We start from the raw sequence: 18,972 nt of genomic DNA on the forward strand, positions 1-18,972 counted from the left end.
CCGTTGCTGACGGTAACAGCAAAGGGCAACGATGTTGTTACAAAATGTTGGGTGAGTTTAACTGTGTAATTACTAATTACCATGGAGGACATTAACATGACTTTTTGAGAGAATTGGCACAATTAACTTGGTTCAAATGATACTTAATTTCTTTTATAAATAAAATTAGAAGATATTGGCAATGAAAAATAATAAAAAAAATGAGATTCAAGTCAGTCTTTAACCAACTACTGAAAAGTAATGAGTTTCGTTATCATGGTATTATTCTTATATTAATAGTGGTATTATTCTTATATTAATAGATAAGATAACTGAATCTGAATCTCACGTTCCAATCTTTTCTATTTTATGTCATTTCACCTATTATATTTAGCTTTTAAAGTTAATTTTAATAACTTTATCCAGATTAACTTGACTTCTTTTATTTATCACAACATAATTGTTCTAACACTGTTCTATAAAATTTCTATTTTAAAATAATTTTTGCATCACATAATATCATATTAGCTTGTCTCTATTTTATTCAACTGGCCTAATTCTACAAGTTATATCGGCAAATATATTTATATATTTTCCATCATCTTAGATTTATCGGCAAATGATTGTGAGACGGTTTGCTTCTACACAAAAAATTATCGAGGTAAAGAACCAAGTTCCCAATGCTCTTTACAAACATAATGAAGCATTTCATAAATGTTTGTATTTGATCTTTTTGTAAGATCGTTTGCTTCTACACAATAAACTTGTGTTCTTAAAAAAAATAATAAATAAATAAAATAAAATAAAATAAGAAGAAAAACCAACAAAACTACCATCACCACCCCACTTGCTCTTTGGTGTTTGATGAGTGAAAATGTAAATCTTTAAGCACAATTTATTTTCTAAAAGGTACTGGAAGTAGATATTTAACGAGATGTAACACAGTGAAGCCAGAATGTAATTTCAATATCTTCTTAATGCTATCCCCTTACAAAAAGGGTCCAATATATCTTAATAACAAGACCAGCTTATCCAATTGAAAATGGACGCATGCTCATGGTCATGGAGATCCATCGTTCTCAGACGGGGGAGCTTGGCCACGTGGTGGTCCTGGTCTTTCGTACTCTGCAAAATACAACCCATCCATCCAAAAACTACAAAGACAACAAGAAAAAATAATCATCATAAAAAAATATATATTTAAAAATAAAAAATAAGAGGAAGGGGGCACTTCTGTAACAATTTTAAGAGTAGAAAAATGCTGGTGATATGGGGAAAACAACAGGGAATCAGAAAATCCAGTCAAAAGTACAAGATCAAAGGATAATAACAAAGAACATATACTAAAGCGTGTATCTTTTGTTTTTTCCCCATTTTCTTGTTGAGGCTATTAAAAATGTTAATGGTGTGCCTCTTACATTTCTTCCTTTCTTCTAGTTCTGGTACTATGAAATAATTGCATTCAGAATTCATACAGGAAACTCAATTTTAGAAGGACGACGTGGCAATGAACAAGTAAAATACAAAATTCACGGAAAAATAAAATGAATGAATGAATCGAATAGGCGACCTACACAACTCTAGTTGATTAGAAAGTCTATAGCAATCCCAAACAATTTTTTACAAAATCAATTGCATACTTGTTAGCACTTAGCAGACCACCATCCAGCATACTTGACCACCTAACTCTAGAAAAAAATTACATTATAATGCCTTCAAACCAATCCATTTTTGTTCCGTTAATGGGTTTTGGGTCGCTAAAGTTGAATATTTGATGGAAAGAAAGGTTCATAATTTTTATGGTCGAAAGGAGTAATTAACAAGGACAGGTTGCAGGTTGAAAAGTGCCAAAAAATAAGGAAAAAGGAGGAGGAATGCATGACATATATAGAAATCACTTGTAGAATCCTTTAAGCATCATGCCTAGGTATAGGTCACACAATACCCAACTACTTTAAAATTCTGAAAATTTCCTCTGAACTGATTTTCAATGAGCTTGAAAAAGTACGTTCGTAGGTTGCTGGACTCTGTCTACTCCAACTAGGACATAAACCTTGGACTCATAAAACCAATCTAAACCAACTAAAAAGTATATGAAATAAATAAGGTTAATGAAACTAAGACTGATAGACCCCATATAACTGCCATTATCCAGAAATCTAAAAATCATAAAAATATCCTTCAGCCCTAAATTTTAAAAAACAAAAAAATTATAAATAAATCTAAACCAGCAGTGTATGAAGTTAATGAAAACATAAAATATGAATCACCAGAGAAACTTGATTATGCAAGTCCCAGTTGAGTCCCGTCGTGAAAGTCAACAAATTTCCAAGATCTCTCACTTTTTACAATTTCTTTTCCTTGAGTTTCTTGTTGACTACATCAAGGGTTAGTTTGGTTAGAGTCAACTAGCTAGAAAGGAAAAGAAATGGAAATTTTTTAAATTATTTGGTAGTTTGGTTAGCGTGAAAGGGAAAATTTTCAGGAAAGTAATATTCCCGCAACCGGTTGATTTTCCTTAAAATGTTTCCTCTATAAAACACGCAAAAATTTCAGTTACGTGAAAGTTGTATCATCATGTGTTCCCTCGGTAGTTATTTTTCTTCCTTCTTTTTAGACTCACAAAAGAAGCGACTTCTTTTTGATAAATTAGGACTCCTATTTATATTACAACTTTCTAACTCTTTAACTCTTTAAATTAGGATTCCTAATTAAGTTATAATTTTCTGACTTTTTAAATTAGGACTATATATATATACATATGCACGCACATATATTTTTATTCATAAATCAATTATTTATATTTTTTATTATCCTTGTTGTATGATGTATTTTACTTAGTATTGAATTCATGAGGGTAATTTTGGTATATAAATCATTTTCTTTTCACTTTCTTGCTAACCAAACTAATGACACAACATTTTCCCATAGATTTTTTACAAAAAATCATGCTAACTAAATGCATGATAGAAACATAATTTTCTTTTCTTTTACTTCAGTTTCTTTTCCTTTCACTTTCCCTCATCAATTTCCGGCTAACCAAACAAACCCCAAGGATATTGTTGATAAAAAAAAAAAAATTACATGAAAAAGAGGTAAAACTTTTTTCAATATGTCTAGCATAAAGTTATAGGCCAACTTACTTTTCTTCTTCTTGCATGAGTGAGCTAGTACGTGTGTGTGTGCGTGCGCGCGCGTGATGGCCAACCTCTTGTGTAATTAAGAAAACATAAAAGTGTGTGGTCAGTTGCCAGCTCACCTGGCCATCCATGCCCTTTATACCTGCTGCAGCCTCTTCTATAGTCTCATATCTTACAAAACCATACCCCTTAGAATATCCAGATAGACGATCAGTCACTACTCTAGCTGCTACGTGCCGAGAATCAATGTTAACAATTATTAAAGAACCTTTCATAAAAAAGAATTAACTGCTTCTGTAGGAGAAGAACAGACCATCAACCACTACACCAAACTTCGAAAAGGCTTCTTTAAGTCTGTCTGAAGTAGTTCGTTTGCTAAGATCTGAAATACAGCGGAAATAGAATCTGGTCAAACTCACAGTAACTTGAGAAATTGCTACCTCACAATATTAAAAGCTATCATATACAACTCCTAAAAGAAGAAACAGTAAGATTGCCAATTTCAAGGGTTCACAAGAGCCCAAATGATTTCAAAAGTAAACAAGGCATTATATGGACATAAATTCATAACACAGTGCATGCAAGTTACACAGGGTGCTGGGAATGGACGACTGGATAGAGACAATACCTTATTTTGGACAAAGTGACTACTCTCAGACTCGAATCTACATCATCACAGTTGTTACTCGAGCTTTTACCATTGCAACAAGCAATGAGTCACATGCCTACTAATTAAATTCCATATATATATATATATATATATATTTGATCCCATGACTAAATTCTATCTGCGGACAAGAAAGGTATTAAATAAGTAAATAAACGGCCTGAAGTTGTCTGTAGAATCCATAAAATAATTACAGTAACAAAATATTTACAGAAGATTTCTTCCGTCAACTTCAAAAACCTAAACTTCTAGAAGCTGAATTGCAATTGAGAGAGGTAAAATAATCCCCTTCTTGTCTACTAATCGTGATATCACTTCCCTACTTTTATACAAATAATAAAATATCCAATATATGTATAAGAACACAAAAATATATTTCGCTCAATATGTGGTGAGACTGCTTATTTCTCCATAAAGGTAGTATTGTACAAAGGATCAGTGCTATGCCCATATTTATGTGCAATAATTTTATATGAAATAACAAAAGACTTCGAAGGAGACATTCCACCACGTTGTTTATCAATGATACAGTGATATTGGATATCCAAAGAAAACAAAACAATAAAATTAAGAACTTGGAGAAATGTCATAGAATCAAAAGAATTGAAAATTAGTAGAATTAAAACAAAGCGTATGAATTCAAGTAAGCGAGCCACAGTGGTTGTCAGGCATAACTAGGAATCATGCATAGAAAATATTAACAAAATGAGTATATGAATTAAAAATTTAACAAAGATTTAGATCTTGATAAAATAATGGTCACATTTCAAAACCAAATGATTATTCAAAATATTCACTTTCATTATGTAGTATTGGGGTGGTCCTTGGCACAATGGTAAGGTTACTCCATTGTAACCTGGAGGTCACGGGTTCAAAACCGGAAACAACTTCTCCATGCAAAGGGAAGGTTGCTTACATTTGGTCCTCCCCAGAACCCGGAATGGCAGGAGCCTCGTGCACGAGGCTACGCTGACAACACATTCATGTATTGAAATGAGAATATTAAGATGAACGGTCAGAGGGACTAAAAGAGATAGAATTACTAATGGAAGTGAGAGAAAAATAAGGAGTAACATGCATTAGTGAAAAAAATAAAAGAGAGTACACTTAGATGGTATGGACACATACAATGACTAAGAAGATGGAACCAGTTTTCATAAACGATAAGATGCAAAGGAGCGACCAAAACTAATGTGGGATGAAGTTATTATAACTGATTTTAAAAGTTATATATGATAGGTGAGACGACGTGTAATCAAAAAGAAAGGGAAAAGAGAATTTGTGTGGCCGACCCCATTCATTTGGATTAAGGCAAGGATGATGGTGATGACCTACTTAGTCAAGTGGACGTGTCTAAATAAGTAAACATTTGCAAAGGTGTTAGGAAATTGAAAGGAAATTCAAAAAAGTTACTTCAATGAGCACAAGGATTTAATATGCAAACAATCCATTTACATTGGAGTTACAACAAATAGTGCAAATAAAAAGTGAAATGATATATCTACCTAACAGGCCACAACAAAATAAACTCATCCAAGGGCTAAAAAGTACAAAATAACTCACTACAACTTTACATAACATGAATATTTCTATGGTATATTTGTATCATATCATATTAGTTAGGGTAAAGTGCAAAAAAAAAACCCTTGAACTATGCCCCATTTGCAAAACAAAAACCTGAACTACGAAATGTTGCATTTAAGGACAGATGTGACACTTGCCGTTGACAGAAAGGCTAAAAGACAAATTATCCATCTTCAAAACAACGTCATTTTGAGAATTATTCACTTAAGGATGACGTTACCAATTACAAAGCAACAACACGCCCAATCCTATCCCGTTGCTTTACAGGCAAACAAAACTCCATCTGAATGTTAAAAGATAAAAAGCCAAAATCCTTCGCTCTCCTCTCCTGGTCTTTGTCATCCCAGCTTGTTGGGCTCCTTCCTTTCCCACCCAAGGGGGACCATATGAGGGTGTAAAGCCTTCGTTCAACGCTAATAATGAAGAGCGAAAATAATAGCACCTTCCGGCGAACTCGTCCAACACAACGAATCATCGCAAAAGGAAATACTGAATCATACAAAGTTAAATAAAGCCAAACCCTACCAGTTTGGAAGAATGGAAATGAAAGGAAAAGAAAAGAATGGTAATGGAAGGAAATAAAAATTGTATTTGGTAGGAATGTTGGATGAAAAGTAAAGGAAATGGAAGGATTAGGAAGAATAGAAGTAGGCATGAATAGTAGTTTTTGTTATCCTCCCAAAAATGAAAAGAAATTGAGGGAAAGGGACGGAAATGCTAATGTATTAATGTAACTTTGTTAATACCAAATTTGTCCTTACTTTTATAAAAGAAAAACTTTATGAGAAAGGGTATGGTTGTAAATTCATTACAATAGTTTCCTTTCATTTCTTTCCCCAAACACGATTACTATCATTTCCTTTCTTTTCCTTTATTAATCAACCAAATACGATAAGCAATTAACACTATCATCTCCTTTCCTGTTTTTTCTTTTCCCCTCCTAACTAATGTTATCCTTTCTTTTCTTTTCCACTATACCAAACATAGCAAGTAACTGATTCACCATTCTTTCCTGCGACGAGATCTGAAAAACAACACACCGGTCAATGATTCACCATCTCTATATATATATCACTCTGTCATCATCTCTCTCTCTATATATATATACACTACCGCGAGATTCCAAATTTCAAGCTCTGTATTTGTTGAGACATCAACAATCGGGGCTTTTCAAGCTCTGAAAAGAACATGTGTGCCTGAATTGAATTCCACAATAGTAAATCCTATGAATTCTACCACCAATAACACAAATTTGAATCTTCCCGTTTGAAATTTTTTTGGACTTAAAGTGGCAAGAACAAGATGAACATTAAATTTGATTCTCTCATCCACCACAAGTTATAGTTCCCTAAGTAAAATGTGGACACACAATGTTCTAGTAGCAAAACGAATGGCATGTATATTTGAGGTCCAGTGAACGATTTGGAAATTTAAGTTGGGACTGTTTGGATACAATGATCATAAGAGGGGCATTAGAATCTTTTAATCTTCATAAGGGTGTTTTGGTTATTTAATGAAAAATTACCCATCACCTGATGGACATGAGAACGGAACATCAATAGAATGGGCATTTTGCAACAAAACTTGATAGTTTAGGGGGTTTTTCGCCACATTTGTAGTTCAAAGGTTATTTGCTAAATGGAGAATAGTTCAAGGGGATTCTTTTGCACTTTACCCTAGTAGTTATGATATATTTCTCAGATGCATATCTCCTACTTCCTAAACTTTTCGATAATTTTAAAATAATTTGCAATTTCAAACACATATCACACTTCAGGAACAATACTATATGTCTAGAACATCATTAAGTGACATTTTCAAAACAGAAAGCAAACTTGTAAGAAGAATGGAATTACTTGAGATAATTCTAAAAGCTCAGACTCACAAGCATAAACAAGAAATTTCAAGTTCAGGTTTTGTCACTTCATGCAAAAAGAAGCTGAAGGTTACGTGTGTATCCACCACTTAGTTTCGCTTCTCAGCACTATGAATTGTCATGATTACCACCGGACGATGGCCCTTGCAATTGTAACAACAAAATTATTTTATGAAATTATGAGTACAGAACACATGCAGACAGCTTTAGAAGGATGCAAACCAAGCTGCAGCTAAAAGCATCCAAAATCAACAATGAACCAATTATTCCTACTATTTTATTCAAAAACCCAACATAAAATCATGCAATAACAACAATAACCCCTTTTCCACCACCCTGAAAACAATCAAAACAAAGAGATCAATGACAACTGTTTCATCTTAAATCCCAGCAGCTAAACATCTTTAAATGACCTCCTATTCCTCTCCAACCAAATACACCTCAATAGGCTAAAAGGGCCAACATCCAAACTGGTCAAACTCGCCTATAGAGGCACCCATGAGGGCATGAACGAATCACCTAAAGTACTTATGGCAAAGTATAATATTTGTGGCCCGTATACCAACACGTTTGATGTTTTTTTTTTTTTTTTGATAAGTCAACACATTTGATGTTCGGCAGCTTTTAAATTGAATGCATCAATGTACCGCTACACTTTCATAAGGCTACAGTGCCAATTTAGTAGGTAATCCCAAAGGTGTTAAGTATGCAGTCAAAACATCAAAGATAATATATCATACACAAATGACTAATGTTTTTGTTTAGAAATTAATAAATTCTAATCCAAAAAAATAAAAATTTATTCACCATGTATTTGACTCAGTTGATTTGACTCTTCATTTCTTGATGAACCAGAAGCAACATTTTCCCTTTAATATCCATTTTCTCAGTCAACAAACAAAGTAGAAATTAACAACGGGATTCACAGATTAGCTAAAAGTTAACCATGAAAAAGTATGATCAATAAAACAATAGTAACGTTGAGAACTAAGTAGAAATTAAAACAAGATTATCAATAACATATTGAAGAGAGGAAAATCAAAGAAATCAATGGTATTTTCGGATACATAGAGACACTTACCGGTGACCAAAAGTTGGGTGGAGGGTTCAACAGGAGGCGACCGGGACGGAACGAACGTTTGAGTGCAGAAAAGCCTTCTAAGCCCACGCGGTTTTACCACCGCCACCGCTGCTGCTCTCATAGCCATAGGGGGTTAAGCTCCTCCCCAAACCTAACACACAGCTTAGATGGATTTCTCCCACACACACACACAGTGTGGCGAGATGCGTGCGAGGGCGTTTAAATAATGAGAGAGTTGATAGTTCATTTGATCAAATTGATTAACGGATTAAACCTTATCCAATTAATAAAATTTGTTTGATAAAGCAATTTATATATTACTAAAAAATAGTACTGTAATTTTAATATAAAATGTGGGTAAAAAATTACTACGTATGTTACAAAAATATCATTTTATCACTCAATGATAAAAGTTAAAAATTAAAAAAAAAAAAAATTATTTATTTTAGTTATCACTTAAAAACTTCAATTATTAAGATTAGGTTTTTAAAATTTTATTATTATTATTATTTTCTCCAAAGTTTAAGCAAATTTAAATTGAAATAAGGTAGGCCTTTGACCAAAAGAGGACAAAGAAGGCAAGCCCAACCCCATTGTCACATAGACACCTTAATTTAATTTCAAGCTAAATCAGAATCGAATCCATTCTAATTGTTTCTGACAATTGGGTTCGATTTCAAATCAAGATTCTTTTTTTCTTTTTCTTTTTTTTTAAAGAGTAGGCAAGCCCAAGCAAAGTCCAACCCCATTGTCATACAAATAACTTAATTTGACGGACTAAAATAGTATGGTCTGATTTAGTATAATTTCAAGCTAAATCGGAATCGAACCCATTCCAAGTGGTCCTGCTATTCCAACAAATGAGCAACAAGAAAACTTCTAAACTAAAAGATAAAATATATATATTAATTTAAAATCAAATGGCCTATTGTCCTTTTTTTTCGAAACAAATATGAAATTTAAAAGTAAAAACTCATTTAAGGATAGTTTTATCTTTGTGCATGGTAACAAAAGTATATTGTCGAGTACTTGTGTTTAATTTTATCTATGTAATACGAAGTATATGTTATATTATTGTTTATTAATACCATAATATATGTCTGTGTTTGTGGGTGTGTATTTTTTGCTGTGCAGGTGTGTAATTTTATCTCTGTGAGACTCTGACAAGGTACCGGAAATCACTTATACGGCTATGAGAGCAACTCAAGTGCTTTGGATGGATCGAGGAGTCAACCTTTTGAGAAGAGCATGCAACGTTATACCTATGGCCTCAGCCAGCTGATTTTGAAAGCTAGAGAAAGTGTTCAGTGGTTTGTTTGGCCTCTGTGGCTAGTTAAAGTCTCTGAGGCTGAATAATATAAATGAAGAAATCTATACAAGGGGATAACAGAAACACTTGTAGCATGAGCTTCATAATCTGAGATTAATTCATATTCGAAATTTTTAACCAGGTATAGAAAACCGAATTGAAAAGCAAGTAGGCCATGAAAAAATGACTTACAAAGTCATAATGAGACTACCCACAGATTAATCTTTCAAGGGTTATTATTATACAAGAAATCAAAATTTAAAGAATGGAATTTGAAAATGAATCAGAATCAAAATCAAAATTTATAACACCACCATCGTACCACCATCGTTCGTGTTTGATGAGTGAAAAATGTATATCTTTAAGCAAGAATGTAATTTCAATATCTTCCTTTTGCGTACCCTGCAAATATTTAAACCATCCATCCAAAAACTAAAAAGACAACAAAAGGAAACAGTTTAAGAGTAGAAAAATGCTGGAGATCTGGGAAAACAACAGTGACTCAGAATCCCCATAACTTGTCAAAAGTACAAGATCAAAGGATAATACTAATAAAGAACATATAGTAAAGCGTGAAACTTTTGTTTTTTCCCATTTTCTTGTTGAGGCTATTAAAGATGTCAATAGTGTGCCTCTTATGTTTCTTTATTTCTTCTAGTTCTGGTAATAGGAAATGATTGCATTCAGAATTCATACAGCAACACTCTATTTTAGAAGGACGACATGGCAATGAACAAGTAAAATACAAAATTAACGAAAAAAGAAAATGAATTAAATAGGCGACCTACAAAACTCTAGTTGACTAGGAAGTCTATAACCTTCCCCAAACAAATGTTTACAAAATCAATTGCATACTACTCAGCAGACCCACCATTCAAGCGTACTTGACAACCTAACTCTAGACAAAAATTACATTTTAATGCCTATAAACCAATCCATTTTTGTTCAGGTAGTGGGTTTTGGGTTGCTAAGGATGAATATTTTGATGGAAAGAAAGGTTAAAATATAATCTTTACAATCTAAAGAAGCAAATTAACAAGGATAGGTTACAGGTAGCAAAAGTGCCTAAAAATATATGTCCTAGAAATAACATGTAGAATCCTTTAAGCATCATGCCTAGGTAGAGATCACACAATACCAAACAACTTCAAAATTCTGAAAATTTCACATGTAGAATCCTTTAAGCATCATGCTATGGAGTATTATTATGCAATTCAAAACACAATTTTCTAAAGGAGACCTGTGCAAATCAAGTAAAATTCACAGCATTACAACTGCAACGCCCATAATTAATGATCCACGTAATTTAAAGAGCACTTCAGATTAAAAACCATGTCAATAAAACAATCAAAACAACACTGGCAATAATAGTTCCAGACAAAACTTACTATATCTTCTATCCTCCTAATCACCGCAATGTTGCAAGTAAATATTGGACTGAAACACAGTTTAAGGAAAGAACATAACAAAGATAAAGCCACCATTGTTAAATCTATCTAAGCCTTATCAGCTTTGGCAGCAGTAGCAGCAGCTTGTCCACGGAGACGACCAGTCCTCCTAGCAGCAATAAGACCAACCTTTTGCCCGGGTGGTGCATCACGGCGAACAGTGCTGGCGTGACCAATATGTTGGTGGTTACCACCACCATGAGGATGCTCCACAGGATTCATGGCCACACCACGGACCTTTGGCCAACAGTTCCTCTTAACCCTGAACTTGTGATATGCGTTCCCAGCCTTGAGCATGGGCTTCTCAGTACGCCCTCCTCCAGCAACTTGGCCAATCATGGCACGACAGCCACTAGGAACAATCTTCTTTGATCCTGATGGGAGTTTGATCCTATCAATAGAACAATTATGTGTGAAACCAAAAAATTATGTCAAGATTGTAATATCATCAAACATAGAGATTAGAAACAATGATATCAGGAAATGATGAATTTCAACATATCCAACCCAAACAAAGAAAACAGTAAAGTAAGCAAGACAACCTTTTAAGAAACATCAAAATTAAGATGTAAAAGATTGCTTAGTATATCCCAGAGCTTGATGTATTTCATGATATGGAATATTTAAAAAAAAAATTAATAATAAAACAACAACAACAACAACAACAACAACAACAACAACAATACTTGCCCATTGGTGTTTGATGAGTGAAAATGTAAATCTTTAAGCATGATCTATTTCTAAGTGGTACTGAAATGCAAAATATATGAAGCAACAGTGTAATTTCGAAAAAAATATTGAAACAAAAAAGTAATGTAAGGTAAGCATTAAAATTTTTGAAGTAATACTTGCTTGTTGGTGTTTGATGAGTGAAGGATTTACATAGAAAAACTTTAGGCACAATCAATTTTCTGAATGGTATCGGGAATTTGATGTTTAACAGAATGCAAAATGTGAAGCAGAAGTACACTTTCAAAATCAAGGATTTCACACCAAAAAAAAGTAAAGTAATGCGAGGTAAGCAGCTATAATTTTAATGTCACATGAAAACATACCAATAAAGTATTCATGTAAAGCTTCCATATGGACCATATGTATAATTTACATAACAATATTTACATATGTATAGAATGCATAAAATTTGACAAGCATATAAGAAACACACTTAACAATTAATCAAGAAAGAAAATCCACCATAGCAATCAAATGTGATCTAAGCCACCTAATTCATATATCCTCTGTTACACCATCAAATAACATCTATTAACAATAAATTATAGAACCTCCATTCCCATATTCATATGAAATGCAATAAACTGTTACAGTGACGGATGCAGATCAACGAGCACTGAAGTGGATTCCCCTATAAGCAAATCAACTTACAGGAAACAAAAATATGTGCAAAGATATAACACCGATTCAATAACAGAGCCAAAAAAATGGCGCCAATATACATAATGTGGTATTTTGTGAAATCTACAAAGCAAGGCGTCCAATTGTGCAGCGATAAAGAGAACAAGTAATTCCCGTTATCACACAGATCTAAACACAGATTAAAACTGAAAAAAATACGCCAAAAGTTACAAAAAATTCAGCCGTACAAACAGATCAACATATTCTAAACTCAACAGCCACATCAATTTTCTATAACACTAAATGAAATAAGATAAACAAACAATCCCAAAAACATAAATTACATAAATAAGCAACAAAAATGAACATTAATATGATATATACATATACATCTGTGTGTGAACTTTATACTTCATAGAAACGAAGAATTTGTGTTATACCTTGATGTTCCATTATCTGGGTTATGACTTATCACAATAGCATAGTCACCAGAAGCCCTAGCGAAGACCCCACGATCACCCACATGATGTTCGACGTTGCACACAACAGCACCCTCGGGGATGGATCTGAGAGGAAGGACATTACCGACCATGAGATTGGCCTTCTTGCCGCAGTACACGAACTGACCGGTGTACATGCCCTCGGCGGCGACAAAGAGCTCCTTCTGGTGCTTGTATCGGAAGGGATGGCGGAAGGTGACGCGGGCCAAAGGGGCACCCCGACCCGGGTCGTGGATGATCTCTGTGATAACGCCCTTGAGGTAGCCGTTGCGCTCGCCGAAGTCGAGGCTTCGGAACCTGGCCGGTCCTTTGCGGTGATGGGTGTGAGACTTGAACACTGAGCCTGCACCCTTACGCTGAGCTCTGATCACACGACCCATCTCTCTCTCTCTCTCTCTCGGTTTGGGGGCGGCAGGGAATGGAGAGGCGGAAATGAGACGAGTTTGTATGTATATAGGGTTTTAGAGAGAGAGGAGGTGATTAGGGTTGCCCTAGGTTTTGTTTGGTTGAGAGGAAATTTGTGGCCCGGTTTGTGTTTGGTGAAGTGTGAACTTATTTCTCGGTTAGAGTAGGGATAGGAATATAGGACATGGCAAACAGTAAATAAGGGTGTTCTTTTAATAATTATAATTGTTATTATAACGATGGTCTAACTATTAAGATTTTTTTTTCTTCTAAATTTCTAATTTTGCTTGTGATTTAATTTATTTTCTTAAAAAATAATGTTTAACAAAATTTAAAAATTACTCCAACTACAATGCTTGCTAAGATGAGTTAGGGTTTGAAATATAAGTGGAGTACTAATATCATCTTTATTTGTAATGATGTATCATGCTTGTAAGTTTTAAAATTGGGTATGGAATCTTATGATATAGTCTTACACTCTATTGATTTGTTTTATTTTTTTAATAAAATAAATGACATAAATAATTTATTCAAAAGTAAACTGTAAGAGCACTTTTTTTAGATAACTTTGCAGTGTAAAAATATTTTTGAAATTTTGTGTAAACGTGTATGTATATATATATATATTTATTTATTTATAATTAAAATACATTTACACACCCATAAGTGTCTTTATCTCCTCATCATTCCGCCTAAAGATTAAAAGAAAATTTAAGATGATTGATGAATGTCAATGGTGTGAAGAGAAAAACAGAGTTACTGTGCTGCGAGGGAGATAGCAGTTGTTGTGAACTAAGGAGAGAAAATCAATTGTGGTAGGAGGTTTGAGGTCTCGTGATGAGTGGTTATGATTGAGGCGTATATTATGAATAGATATAAGTAATTACATGTGTGTGCCCTGGTAGAAGGAGCACTCGTGACCACCTTGTGGGTACTTTGCATGAGATACTCATTGTTCGATTGAGTCGGCCCTTTAGTGTGTGTGTATATATATCTATCGATTATGTACATCTCGCATGAGTTAACTAGGGATGTATCGTTCATCAAATCTCTGTTTTGGTTGTTGTAGAAAGAACTTGTTCGTTACATTTGATATATTTTTTTCAGGTCCTGGTCAGTAGTAGGCTTAGAGGTTGTTCGTACAAAATACAGATTACTATTCGTCACTATTCCAGTGTCATTATAGGATTCTTCATCACGTCTTTATTATTCAGCGTTAGACATTTATTATTATTTTCAACAACAAGATTTTATTAAGAATTCCTGAATTGTATTATGGAGGATTATTTACAGTTGGAAATTGTTGGATTTATTCAAAAAATTATTTATTTATTATTTAGTTTCCATTTTTAGTGGTATTATTTATTCCGTTTATATTCTGTGTTTAGTTTAAAATATTAATTTGTTTTGGCAAGGACTTGATCAACCGCGTTCCAAAATTGGGGGTATCAATATATATATATATATAAGATCAATGAATATAGGGATAATTACACTGACCTCCCCTGAGGTTTCGTCAACCTACACTAACCTCCCCTCTTATTTGTCATATTACACTTACCCCCCTAACATGCATATAAGATGGATGACGTTAATGGAAAAAGTACAATTACTAATTTACCTTTTGTCCACTCTCTCTCTTTATAATAACATCACGGTACGGAGATGAACCCAGTACAATCTGGTGAAAGCCATAGTGGCGACCGCTCTGCGACTTCATATATATATATATATATAAATCCACATACATATACTGAGAAGTTCACCTTACATGTGTATAGCTTTGCGAAGTTCCGGTACCTTGGCATAGAGTACAAAAACAATCCATTTACAGTAATAATTGGGAGCTTCGAGTATCAGCAAAGATGGAAATCTTGTTCTACAAATCTTAGATAATGGGAATTTTGGTTTAGAAAAGGAAATGTGTTGAACACCAAGTAAAGTGACTTGGGCCACCTGGCTTAGTGTTAAAAGCAACTTACTGAGTTTTGGAACTTTTGTTTTAAACTTGGATCAAGTGCAAAAAACATCCATATACTATGTTTACAGTGCACATTGCACCCCTCCCGTACAAAAAAAACACCCCTAAACTATGACATTTGTGCAAATAGGTCCTATTTATACAAAATGGACCAAAATGCCCTTAGCAACACATTTTATAATATATATAAAAAATATATATTTTGTGAAATGACTTAAAAGGGTTTGGCCCTTCATCTTCGGAACACTGTAGAAGACTCGTCATCTCTTCAGTGAGTTGCAGATCGGTTGGTGAACAAGCACTCCAAGTTGTCAAGACCCACTCCAAATAATCCCACAAGAACTCCAAGTTGTTATTACCAGCAACTAGCCCAAATAATCCCACAAATTTTGGAAGGTTGCAAAACTCTATTAACAGCACTACTTTTCTGGTCTAAAGGACTAGACTGAGAATTGAATAATATAGTCACTAGTCATAGTGGAATATTTCTTTTTATTTATTCATCGGTATTAGGGTTGGTGTTTAGTGGACTGAAATTTGACCGGAGAATGATAGAATGACAACAATAAACTAGAGACCCAATTCTAAAAAAAAAAAAAAAAGAGACAATAAACCAGAGAAATTTGATCAATAATACAACGGCTTACGGGTCGAATGAACGACTCTTCCTCAAATTGCTCTTTGTGATTCGACGGATGTGGATCTATCGAGCGGAAAGGCTGGGCTTGGATGGGCACGACGTCACCAGAGCGGCTAATTGGGCACATCCACAGCGCATTGCCGGAATCGTCACCGGAATGGGCAAGCTCACGGCCGAACCAGTCCTTTCCACAACCTATCACCGGAATCGCTGTTCCTTGCCATCGCCACCACCAGCCGAGATTCCCCCTTGCTCGCTGTAATATCCCTAATTTTAAAAAGGATATTCCTGATATTTAATGGTATTTAATTTACTATTTAAGTCCATTTTATTTGATTATGTGTCATTATTTTTTTATTAGGTGCTTAATTGTTTTCTTTTGTGGTGATTTAATTTATTTAAATAATATATTTTTTTAGTTATTTGATTGGAATTACTTGTTAGTGTTTTAATTATTTAATTGGCATTAATGGTTTAAGTGTAATTGGTTTAATTATTCTATGTGTGTCTTATTTTATGTGTGTCTTATTTGGTTTAATTGGGTTTACTAATTATTATTTATTAAGTATTTAATAGTGAATAGGGTAATTAGGTAAATACATCTAACTAAGGTTTCAATTACAGTATAAATTAGGGTTTTATATTATAGTTGTCGTAGGTTTCTACGTTAATTGGATGGGCCGGTTAGGATTGTGAGTTGGATTTAAATGAACCTAGGGTTTAGGAAAACTCTATAAGTATAAAGTAGACGTCTGTGTAGGGTTTTTTTTAAACAATGCACACGTTTTGTGGAAGTGGAGAAGGAAAAATGCAGTTTTTCACATTCTGCCAAGGTTTGATCAAAGCTCTGATCCCACTTCGTCCGTGGTTAGATCGAGCTGAAATTTGGAGGAGAGGTTCATGACTCAGTGATGCACAATCTGAATGGTGGAGATCAGAGTTTGACCTCGGGAACAGTGATTCGTACTCGTGAACAGTAACCGGGTTGCACGGTTTTTTTCCATTCTGCCCAGATTTCATCAAACATCCGATCCCGCTTCGTCCGTGGTCCGATCGAGCTGAAATTTGGAGGAGAGGTTTACGACTCAGTGATGCACAATCTGAACGGTGGAGATCAGAGTTTGACCTCGGGAACAGTGATTCGTACTCGTGAACAGTAACCGGGTCGCACAGTTTTTTCCATTCTGCCCAGATTTCATCAAACATCCGATCCCGCTTCGTCCGTGGTACGATCGAGCTGAAATTTGGAGGATAGGTTCATGACTCAGTGTCGCACAATCTGAACGGTGAAGATTAGATTTTGAGTTCGGGAATAGTATTTCATACCCGTGAACAGTAACCGGGTTTTGGAACTCGCCGGGATTTTTTTTTAGAAGACGACGTTGAAACTTTGAACAAAAGTTTCTGAGGCAAGATTCTATCCTTACTCTTTCCCTTAGGCTTCATACTCTTTGCACTCTTAAATGATTCCAGGATTAATGAAGATTAAACCAAACTAAAATGATATTTGTTTTGCTATGAAACTGGTAGTTACAGTAGTGTTATATGCTTGTTCAACCTAGACTAAGCATGTTTGTGGATGAATTGTGGTTATGTGGTTCACGTTTTTCCTTACCACTGCTAGTATAAATTATTGGAAGGATGGGTCTAGATGATAGCTATCTTAACTTCTGTAATAGAAACTGTTGGAACTTAAATACTATGAGGATTTGAGTTTAACACTAGATTGGTTTTGTGGAACACTATAATTTGAGCATGTCTACATACATACTGTGAATATTGTTTTGATGCTTACATTATCATAGTTAGTATCAACTGTGGAGGTTAGGATTTTGTGATACATACCCTACATATCTGTATGTCATTTGTAAGGTGTTAAATAGAAGTTTTAATAAATTCTGTCTTTATATCAGACTAAATGGAACAACTTAAATTGGGCATGTATATATTGTTGTTGTGACCCTGTTTATCAATACTTATTTTATGACTGCTAACATTGAATGTTGGATGTTGGAATTTAGTTGATATATACTTGATTCTTTGGTATTATTGACTACTGGAGGATTGGAAAGTAGGCACCGGTATGGGACGGTGGCATACTAAGGATGGGTTTGGTTTTTAAAAGAATACCATTACCCACCTACTTGGAATAAGGATGGGATTAACTAAAAGTTAAGTCCCGTGGATTTGTATTGTCATGGCAACTACTTGTTGAGTGGCAATACCAGGGATTTTGGATGGATTTTATATATGTACTGTTATGGTGCCTCGGCATGAGTTTGAGCCTCAGGACCGATGGCTAGGGAGCGTATATGCATCGGGATGTGTAGCTGGCTACGATGGTTGGAGGTGTACCCTGTTTAGGTATAGGTACATATGCCCACTTCGTGTGCGTTTTAGCATGTTACCTCTATTCAGGTTGAGACCGGCCTGTAGTCCAGTGAGAGTCCTTTAGTGTGACTATATGTATATTTATGGACTATTAGCTATTGTTGAATTGTTTAGGATGTACATGCGTATCGGGCCTCTATTTGGATTGTAGTAATATAGAACTTGTGCGTGGGCCTGACCCACTTCTATTTTTCAGGTACACGACAGTTCCAGGCTAAGACGTGTTCGTGCTGAGCAGAGGTCTCTATTCACTCTTCCGACGATGTAGGGCTCTCTCTATAGTTTTATTTCTGGACGTTTATTACATTTATTCTATCTTCCGTTTGGATGTTTAATAGGGGTCCACTAGAGATGGATTCCTAAGTTGTAAACTGATGGAGTTTTGGAGTTTGGGTTTGATGGATTTTAATAATTATAATATTTTGCGGATTCTATTTTTAGTTCCTTCCAGCTTTAATTTCATTTTTTAATTTATTTTTGTATTCCGTGTTCATTATAAAATATTAATTGTTTGATATTCCCTCGGGTTTGGGCCTGGGCCTGATCAACCCGTGTCTCGGATCCGAGGGGTATCTCATTCGCCGGCCACTGTTCCAAGCTCACTGCCCTCGCAATTCG

General features: G+C 34.7%; 2 protein-coding genes across 5 annotated transcripts; both read right to left on the reverse strand.

The window, feature by feature from the left end:
* Positions 1–665: 665 nt before the first annotated feature.
* On the reverse strand, positions 666–8,539 carry LOC132308485 (organelle RRM domain-containing protein 2, mitochondrial-like). 4 transcript variants are annotated; one of them, XR_009482441.1, is made up of 4 exons: positions 8,328–8,539; positions 3,748–3,907; positions 3,239–3,501; positions 666–1,133 (listed from the first exon to the last, which is right to left on the reverse strand). XR_009482441.1 is itself a non-coding variant. In XM_059806573.1 (4 exons), the coding sequence occupies exons 1-4, from the start codon at positions 8,452–8,454 to the stop codon at positions 1,040–1,042; spliced, it is 513 nt and encodes a 170-aa protein (XP_059662556.1). In that variant the 5' UTR covers positions 8,455–8,537; the 3' UTR covers positions 666–1,039. The 4 variants fall into 4 exon arrangements, 3 of the variants coding, with proteins under 3 accessions (XP_059662556.1, XP_059662557.1, XP_059662558.1); XM_059806573.1 differs by lacking the exon at positions 3,748–3,907 and having other exon boundaries at positions 3,123–3,345; positions 3,433–3,501; positions 8,328–8,537; XM_059806574.1 differs by lacking the exon at positions 3,748–3,907 and having other exon boundaries at positions 3,239–3,345; positions 3,433–3,501; positions 8,328–8,530.
* Positions 8,540–10,925: 2,386 nt separating this feature from the next.
* Positions 10,926–13,376, reverse strand: LOC132308487 (large ribosomal subunit protein uL2). Its single transcript, XM_059806578.1, has 2 exons — positions 12,878–13,376; positions 10,926–11,475 (listed from the first exon to the last, which is right to left on the reverse strand). The coding sequence occupies exons 1-2, from the start codon at positions 13,315–13,317 to the stop codon at positions 11,133–11,135; spliced, it is 783 nt and encodes a 260-aa protein (XP_059662561.1). The 5' UTR covers positions 13,318–13,376; the 3' UTR covers positions 10,926–11,132.
* Positions 13,377–18,972: the final 5,596 nt, after the last annotated feature.

This window comes from Cornus florida, unplaced genomic scaffold (genome assembly GCF_030987335.1).
Source record: "Cornus florida cultivar Cherokee Brave unplaced genomic scaffold, ASM3098733v1 CherokeeBrave_3.0.0_Hap2_Chr05, whole genome shotgun sequence".
In the NCBI taxonomy this organism is placed as follows: domain Eukaryota; kingdom Viridiplantae; phylum Streptophyta; class Magnoliopsida; order Cornales; family Cornaceae; genus Cornus; species Cornus florida.